The 9,366-nt window shown below is 44.4% G+C and overlaps 1 protein-coding gene across 1 annotated transcript; it reads right to left on the bottom strand.

Annotated features, from left to right (window-relative positions):
- Window positions 1-7,704: 7,704 nt before the first annotated feature.
- LOC121364122 (translation initiation factor IF-2-like) lies at window positions 7,705-8,946 on the bottom strand. The gene has a single exon (XM_041487118.1). It carries the CDS (start codon window positions 8,944-8,946, stop codon window positions 7,705-7,707), a length of 1,242 nt encoding a protein of 413 aa, XP_041343052.1.
- Window positions 8,947-9,366: the final 420 nt, after the last annotated feature.

The raw sequence follows: 9,366 nt of genomic DNA, 5'->3' as shown, positions 1-9,366 counted from the left end.
TACATCTGATCCCTCCCCACATGACTCTGCTGCCCAGAAAAGATCCAGCTACACAGGAACTTCTTGCTGTCTTGCTTTTCAACACAAACAGTATTAAACTTAAATCATTGGAGGCATTTGAACTAAGAAAAAATCAAGAGATGAGAGGAAACTAAACTTAATTTTTTTTTAAATGGCATATATAGATGAAACTATATATAATTTGAATGCAAAAGAGTTATTGAATGCTGCACTTATCAGTATTTATTGTGATGGGGAAAAGCATTAATGCCATAAATCTTAAAAATTACCCATATATAGGCACTCAGAATCCAACTCTTTTTTCACTCTGACAGCCACTGAGAGAATTACATCAGAGTAAAGTGCTCTTTGCCACATCAGACAAATGTTCTCTGACACTTTTGTTACTCTGACAATAATTGTTACAATTATTAAAAGGGAAGCAGTGCCTCAGCTTCACTTTTCAATGCTAGGTGATCCTTGATGAGATAGAGTTTCCCAGATGTATAGGATGAAGTAGGAGCTGTGAGACTATGAAATCCAAAAGGGACACAGACCCAAAAGTGTGGCTTGTGATGGCAAAAGTGTTTTAACTGAAACATCTCTCACATTTCTGCTACCATTTCCCCTCTATGAATCAGTTCTGCACCCTGGATAAGAAAGCAGACAAATAGAGAAACATCCTTGTATTGCTGACTAGTGTAAAAGTGGCCCTCAGCTCTTTAAAATCAGCTCCACTGAGCATGAGAGAAATGCTGTCCCAGAACAGAAATATCCAAAAAGAGCTGAGATCATACATGACTGAATGAGTCTCCAGTACTTCATACCTACAAAGAAGTCTGTAGTCTTCTTTGGGGGTATAAAACTCCTCTGCTCTGATTTCCTGGGATCTTTTAGTACCACTTGTTCAAATCAGTTTTGGGCACATAGACAAGATGGTAAACAACATGGTGCTAACAAATAGCTTACAAAGCAAGAAGAATATAAGAGATACATTTAATATGAAAATACTAAGAAATAATTTCATCCTTCCTACACATTACTCTTCATCTGTAGATCTGAAAGCCATTACTAATGACTTTTTAACACAAAACTTTTTTTTTAATTCAAGCATTCATTTCTTATATCATAATTAAAATGAGTATTCAAACAAGATCTTTGGAAAAAGGATCCGTTTGAAAGCAAATATGTATTATAGTATATATTTTTTTATCAGTATTCATATTATATTTTCTAATGAAGACACGGCAACCAGAACCTTCTAAGAGGCAATTGTTATCTATGCACACTTATGAGTTTTTAGGTTTGTATTTTCTGTCAATGGTACTAAAAACTATTACACTTATAACAAGGATTGCATTGCACAAGAAAACAGAGCCTTTGATAACAGCCCAGTTTAATTTAGGATGTGACACACTAAGCACTTACATGAAATGAGCACAAGCAACAGAGAGCAGGAGATTATTATAGTCCTGTGCAATGCATGGTAACTTCAGGTACAGAACTAATGACATCAGGACAGCCTAAAAAGTTCTCTGCACATCTGGCTCTGAAGAAGAAGTGGGAATTTCAGACAATTTCTAAAGAAGCATATGCACTCCTGCCCATCTTTATCTGTTCATAAAAGTTTAAAAAGTTAAACTGCTTCATCCTTGCAGTTACACTCACCAGTTCACACTTAGTAAAGATGAGGTTCACTGTTTTCTGTTTGATACTGAAAGCTGCTGTTTAAGAGGTAAATCCTTTACACCAGAGGGGTGCAGAGGAACAGCAGGCAGGAGGACATAGCAGGTTGTAGAACTGATTTTCACCCAGATAAATGAGAAACAAAAGCTACAACAGCTGCTGAAGCAGACTGTATTAGACCTTCATCACCCTTCCAGCCAGAGGACTCGCAAGTGCAAAGCAAAATCTGGTGATCTGGTGCTCTGTGCTACAGCTCACCAGGAGCGAGGTGTGAGAAGAAGGCTGAAAAGACACAGGGCTGTGTAGGCACACATGCCCTTGATAAATGCAACCAAGACATTTCAAAGCCACCAGGGGCTAAGGCTGAAGCCTGTCCACTTCATGCTACCTTTCCAACTTCCACCTGTTTGTCCAACTGATTTACTGGGACAAGTGTTGTGTCCTCAGGTGAAACAACTCTCCTGCTTGTTGCTTCACTATTTAGTGTATGGGTAAAACAGGTTCATCATTCATAATAAATTTGAAAAAAAAGGAAGCCAAGGGACAGCTGCCTGTGTCACCTGAATTCTAAGCACAGACATGAAGGCAAGGTCTAATTATATCCTATTTTCTTCCTAGAGTTTCTGGAAATGTGATGATGTTTCAGGCAGCAAAGGGAACTAGTTTTACATAAGCAGCACACACATACATACTTTTCAATCACTCTTCCTCAAGTAGCTTCATCATGTCACCTCTGTCCTGTATTTTCTATTAAGATATTAAATTCATTAGGAAGGTCTCACCTCCCATTTTGGAGAAGCTTTGTTTCCACTGATGTACAGCTATGAAAAACAACACTATATGCTGTGAAATCTAAGTGAGAAAGGCCTCTTTCACATACTTTTTCACATATTTGATATTATGCAATAATATCCATCCAGACCTCACACTACTGAGACAGCAGAACATTTGATTTGAGATATAATAACAGTCAGAGACAGCATTTTTTTCTAGAATTTCAAAAAGCCCATGTGTTAAACATAGCAGGCTTATTACCACTCTTGACAGTCTCCAGGTAAGCATGAGAAGTCTTGCTTCTAAAATTAGAGTCTCCAGAATCTTAACAAGTGAAAACACACTGGATTTGTGTGACTTAATTTTGGTCCTGCTGCTACACACAAATCCAGCCAAGCAGACTGAAGTTTGATTCCCATATGTCTTATTCAAGGCACAGCTATGTCATTCACCAGTGCAGATCAGGGAAGCAGCATGCAGATGAAGCTGCTGTAGCGCGTATTTAGTGAGCAACATCTTCTTTTGTGTGCTTTGTCAAATGTTCTAGCATGGGGAAAATAATTTCTGTGCTTGGTCTGGTATTGTAATTCCTGTTAAGCAACTATAAATGCTTCATTAAGGTTTACTTCCCAATCACCTGTGACCCTATTCAAAATTGCTCTAAATCAAATAATGCTATTAGAAAAGTCACTTGTGCAAGGTGTTATAAATCATCATGTAAAAATGACAGAGATGCAAGCAGCCACTGAAAACTGCACTGAATGCTTGAGTCCTTCAGAGGGGACAAGCAATTACAGTCTTATTTATTCAGACTTTGGCAACCAATTTCTACCTTTTGGTTCTCCTGCCAGAAAAATCAGTACAATTGTTTGCAAGTGCACAGCAAACAGTTTGAGGAAGACATCTGAAAAGTGTGTAAGCATCTGAAGGGTGGTGAACCTGAGTACATCAAGATGGTGCCTCACTTCATGAACAGATGAAAGCTGTTTTCAAAATGCGTTTCCTCCATTATTCCCCAAGGATGAATCTGCATCTGGCATGTTTTGAACTGGTGTTTTGCAGTCATCTAATGTACTCCCCTCGTCTCTTCTGACAGATGCCAAAGTAGCTCCACCATCACCTCCCATTCAGCCTATCCACCTCAGCCCAACCAACAGAAGCTGGCAGAGGTCAGTTCCCACATCTCAAAAGTCAGAAGCTGCCAGAGTCCTGCCTGAAATCTCATTGCTGGAATAAGACGCTCTTGGACAAAAGACTCTGCTAAGAAATGCAAACTTTTAAAAGGTAAGACCCATTCCAGACACTGGAAACAGCTATTTAAGAATGAGACTATTTAAGAATGTAATTTCTATGCATTCCCGTGATCCTGGCCTTCAGTGAATGGAAACAGTATTTTCTTGGATCAAAATTAAAAGAAATGGATGAGCTCTGAATAGTACAAAATGATGTAATTGTGGATATTCACAATTTACTTAAAAATAGTTTTCAATATCAGGAGAAAAAGGAAGTGTCAGCTCTTAGCACTAACAACTTCCTCTTTTATCTCTGTTAATGTAGCATGTGTTATCTCAGGAAAAGGAATTTGAAAAATCACATGTTTAACAGAACTTGTCACAACTGAGCAAATATTTGATCTTTGAGTGTTACCAAAGTGTAAGTAAATGTAATGCAGCAGCTGAAGAACACTCATTCTCGGTACATTTTGAAAAAGCAAGCAAGAGTCAAGCAGAAAGGTGTATAATGCTCTGTCTCACCATCATATAAAATAATTTGAATATGTTAATTTGAAATTTTCTGAAAGTTTCCCTTGTCCTTCATTGTTGACAGGTCATTAATTGAAGAAATGAGAAGTGGAAAAGTTGGGTAAATAAAGCTGTGTTAGCTGCTCTGAGAGTTGCCCTCTCTTCCAAAATACAGTGCCGACAATATTCTGCTCTTGGGTGTGTCAAAATGCCCAAATTAGGAAACCTATTTGTTATTAATATAATCAAACAATAAATTACCATTTGCAACCCCAAATGATTTTTTTCAGACATTCATTTCAAGCATATTTCCTTGTTTCCTTGGAAACTGAGAAATGAAGAAACCAAATTAATCCAAACTGCTCTTCTGTATCACTCTCTGCCAGTGTACAAAATTCCTTCTCATTAAAAGCTGTGGTATAAAATTTCCGTTATGTGTAGTGTCCAAATATTTGTTAAGTCATCAAAAAAGGCATTTTTAAAGCCAAATGATACATAGGTCAAATTTTTAAAAATCCAGCTTCTTACTCTAAGATATACTGTGCTTTAGAGAGCTTCCACACAAATCACATGATCTTTACAAGTGTGCAGGCCAGTTCATTAAATGACAGACCAGGTCTCAGCCCTGAAGCCACCATGAATGCACACCTTGTGAGTAATCACTTCAGGCTGGAAATTCAGCTTTCAGCATCCTTGTAGGAACAGAGGTATTCTAATTTGCTTATAAGGGACTTAAGTACTGCTATTTACTATTATGAAGAACTGACACTGTTATTAGACAAATAATAGAAAATAAGGCCAAAAGAGTTCAGATATTCTCCATTTCCTTCCTCTTCCACGCAGTGACCTTTCTTGCACGAATTCCAGTTCAATATTTCCTCCACATCAGCCTGTCTCCTCTACAACGTCCTTTGATTTTCCACTTCACACCCTGGTTCCCACATTCAGCAACCCAATACTTTTTCCCAATACACTCCTCATAATATCTTCACCATCATCTTCCTCCCTGGTTTTCATGGGGGTGGGGGCCACTCAAGTAAAATTAACCCTGGCCCTTTCCATTCACTGTCAAACACATCACAACCTATTGCCTATTTTTGTCTGCCTTCAGTATTTGTCAAATACAGGACACAGAGATGTAGGATATCATGTGTTTTGCTTTTTAATAAAGTCAAGTATTTCAAAGGGTAACAGATAAATACAGCATTATGCTGTCATAACTCCCCCCTTCTACACCCAAAAGGACAGATGGGATAGAATTGCCTTCTACAGGATGTCACTGGTTCTCAAAACTGTTTTCTACAAACATGAGAAAATCAGATTTTCTCTAACCTGTGGCTTGAAGAGATATCCTAATTAAATGTAATTACAAAACCTAGCTGCCCCAAAGACAAAGGGGCTCATCCAGTCCTTTCTCAATCACGATTATCATTCTGATTCTCTTTTTCCCTTGAATGATAGAAATTTTGTCCCAGCATTCACAATTACCATCAATCCCACAGTGCCTCAGCTGCATTGGTTAGTGCACTCTAGGGAATCAGCCAAGATTTAATTTATTGCCCTCTAGGAGATGAATATTGTGTAACCTTTAAATTAGGTTACTGTATAACCTTTAAATTCTTGTTTCCCAGTGGCTTTTGAAAGTTATGTGTAGAGATTTAATTGGACTTCTCATGAAACTTGACACCCCTACAAAATTCCAAGACGTTTTCCGAGAGCTTAGTCTCAACCTATAAGATGGCACAGCCTGAAAAGACATTATAGTGCTCAAGGTAATGACAGGGTTTTTGCTGTATCTCCTCAGAGTGACCTTCCTTTTCTAATGAATTGTTATGGAAGTCAAAATCCAAAATGAAGATTCTAATTTTCTTATAATATAATCCCCCAGACACAGGTCTGGGTAGATGAGATGCCTCCAGAGCAAGCCAAACAGCTGACGTCATGTGCAGAGTACAGCAATACAATGAGGAACACAGTAAAGCTGGTGAATTGGGAAAAGGGAATGGAAAAAGTGAACCCACAGTAAAGGGAATACCGGTTCTCAGGTATAAGTATTTATATGCAGTTTTCCTACAGAACACCAAAGCTGAGATTTTAGGGAAGGCTGAAGCAGTGAGGTAGCTGATGGTGTAGAAAACACTGTCTGTTGCCTCCTCACACTGAGCGCTCTGACATCACCCCAGAACATTTAAGAGGCTGCCCTGCAGAATGCCGAGAGCACTACAAGGCAGGCGGAGCTCTATTACCCCACTCTCTCCTAATGGCTCTGTGCTGCCTGCCAGTAATGCACAGCACAGATGGTGTATGGATGATATAGAGACAATACCTAATTTTTCACCAGCCTGTGACACCCTCCTAGATACATGTTGGATAAAAAATTACCATTTGTAATTACTGAGATTCACAGTAATTTAGCTCCCACAGAGGTGTCTATCTGTAATATAAATATGCTTTACTATAGACAACAAACTAACATGAGTCATATGTGGTCCAGTTTTCACCTGGAATCAACCCTAAGCAATGTGAGGTTTATATTTAATTATTCCGTCCTTTTGTCTGTCACTGCATGCCCCTCACAGATTTTGAAGCATTTGTCAGTTTGACAAGTCAAGTGGAGAATTGGGATACAAATCTCAAAGCCACCACATTTGCTGAAATTTCATGAGAATTCAAGGAGTAGAACAGACACCCCATTAGTCTCTTGATTAATGTCAACACTAATTTCACAGTTTTACTTAAGCCTCTTACGAATTTGGAAAGAGTAATGACACATCTCTTGACTGGTGGCTCTGCACATGGGTATCAGCTGGGCATATAGGCAGGAGGAAAAAACTACAGGTGACCTTGCCAAGACGGAGAGATCCAGAGGACTCAGAGGAAATAAACAGGGAGAAAAAACATCCCTCCCTAGGCAACCAGGCCTCATAAGCTGTGCTGCTTAAGCAACAGTGTGTTCCTTGTAGGAGAAAGACACCAACCCCCTTTTACAAGCTCATCTGCCTAAAGCTGAGTAGAACTTTATATATATATATATATATATATATAAGTATTAACAGCTGACAAAGTTTTTATTTCCCAAGCAAACACATTCACCTTTATAACAACCTTCTCATACTGCCTGTGTTCCTACCGCTATTCCTCGGTATTATTACTAATGATCTAAAGCAACATGAATGGGTTTAAGTCTTTCCTCGCTGAATCCTTTCACACATACTGTTACCATTTAAATTACCTGAGACCGCAGACTTAAAACCCCATCCTTCACCAGCCCCTCGGCGAGCAGATAATGGAGCGCTGTTCTCGGGATGCCTCTCAGCAGCGGCACCGCGTTCCTGCTCCTCCCGATCAGAGCGCAGGGCACCCACTGCAGCTTCTCTGGTTTTTGGACTTCACTTAACCCTTTCCGCCTTATTTTAGACCCGCACCCCATCCAGGACTTCAGATTAAGACCTCCTTGCTGTCAGGTACCACCAGCACTGCTGTTCCCCTGGAAATTCTCATTTTACACCCTCTTTTCTATTTCGCACACCGAGCATCTCTCCTCACTAGCGGGGTTATCCGACCCGGCACACTTGCTGCGGAGAGCGGCGCTGGGATCGTGTGGCACAGAGGGAACCCGCCCGGCCTGCAGCCGCTCCCGGCGCTGCCAGCCGGGCTCCACAGCCTCACCGCCGGGCTCTGCCACCTCCTCCCGAGAGTGCGGCGTGATCCCGGCCGGCTCTGCCAGGAAAGCTGCCCAGCTTTCCTGCCGCGACGTGCCTTCCCGAGGGATACAAGGCGGCTGCGCCCGCCATGCCCGCCCGCTCCCGGCACGGCACAACCCGGCACGGCACGGCACGGCACGGCACGGCACGGCACGGCACGGCCCACCGCCTCCCTCGCCTCTCGGGGCGTCCCGGCGGGGAGGAGCCCAGGGAGCTCCGGGCGGGGCGGCGCGATCTCGCCGCTGGCGGGGACTGCCCGGAGCCGCCTCCACTGTCCCCATCTTCCCCCGCTTCCCCGCGGCGGCGGCGGCGGCAGGACCAGGTGAGGGCGGGCGGGGCGGTGCTCGGCTCCGCTGGGGGAGGGCCCAGGCGGTGGCGGCGGCTCCCGGTGGCGAAGGAGGGGCCGGGCGGGGGGAGCTCGGGCGGAGGGAGGCCGGGCTCAACTTGACAGGAGGGAGGGAGCGAGGGCAGGAGGCGCTGGTGGCTGCGCTGGCCGGGCGCGGGTGAGTGAGCGGGCGGCGGCGCGGGGAGGGCAGCGGGCGGCGGAGCGCAGCGCAGCGCAGCGGGCGCTCCCGGCGGATGGCGGGCGGCCGGAGCGGGGAGGCGGCGCTCGGCCGCGCCCGGCGGACGGGGAGAGAGGCGGGGACAACGGGCAGTGCCCGGCTCCGCTCCGGGGGCTCGCGGCTTCGGCGGCGTCTCTTCTCTGGCGGCGGCCCGGAGGAAAGTTTCGGGGATGCCGGTGAGGTGGGGGCTCCCCCTTCCCCTCCGCCGCCGGCGCCTCTCCGCCGGCTCCTCGGAGCCCGGTCGCCAGCCGGCGGATGCCAGCCTTGACGCCGCCGTCGCTTAGCGCCCGATCGCAGACAAAGCCGCCTCCCCACCTGCAGCTCCGGTCCCCTCCCCGCCCGAGGCGGCCCCGGGGACCGCGGGCCGGGCAGGCTGCCCTGCCGGGGACGGGCGTGGGGAGCGACACCGGCCCGCTGAGCGCCAGCAAACTTATTTTTAGATGTGCTTCCCATCACAATGTGTCTTAAAAATAGCATGGTTCTTATTTAAGGAGTGGGAAATAAACTGGTTCTGGAGGCCTCGTGGTGGGATTATTTTTTTCTTAAACCTTTTCTTCTTTAAAGAGAAAAAAAAATGTTTCAGTGATATAGGCAACTGTGGGCCGGTTAATATCCACAGGTGCACCTAGGGTGCTTTTACTACGTCTTCATTAAGGTCACCCCTGAAGCATGTGAACAAAGGTGCCCATGGCGTTGTCCTCTGCAGTGTGTCTTGGGTGTGAGACGCGAGGTCTGATGTAGTGCACACCTGATTCAGGCAATACTTCCTGTAGGGTCACTCGAGCTTTTTTTGATCTGTTGTTTCCTTCGTTTTCCGTCCTGTCACTCGTCTCCAAACGCCTGCAGCTTGTGGGTGATGCAGGCTGATGGAGTGATAACAGCCTGCAAGGATCAGAG

This window comes from Pyrgilauda ruficollis, unplaced genomic scaffold (genome assembly GCF_017590135.1).
Source record: "Pyrgilauda ruficollis isolate IOZ18807 unplaced genomic scaffold, ASM1759013v1 scaffold8, whole genome shotgun sequence".
Lineage (NCBI taxonomy): Eukaryota > Metazoa > Chordata > Aves > Passeriformes > Passeridae > Pyrgilauda > Pyrgilauda ruficollis.
This window is presented reverse-complemented; position numbering and strand designations above follow the sequence as displayed.

Excerpts from the sequence above, each read along its gene's own strand:
- LOC121364122 (XM_041487118.1), bottom strand. The coding sequence starts at position 8,946 with ATGCTATTTTTAAGACACATTGTGATGGGAAGCACATCTAAAAATAAG.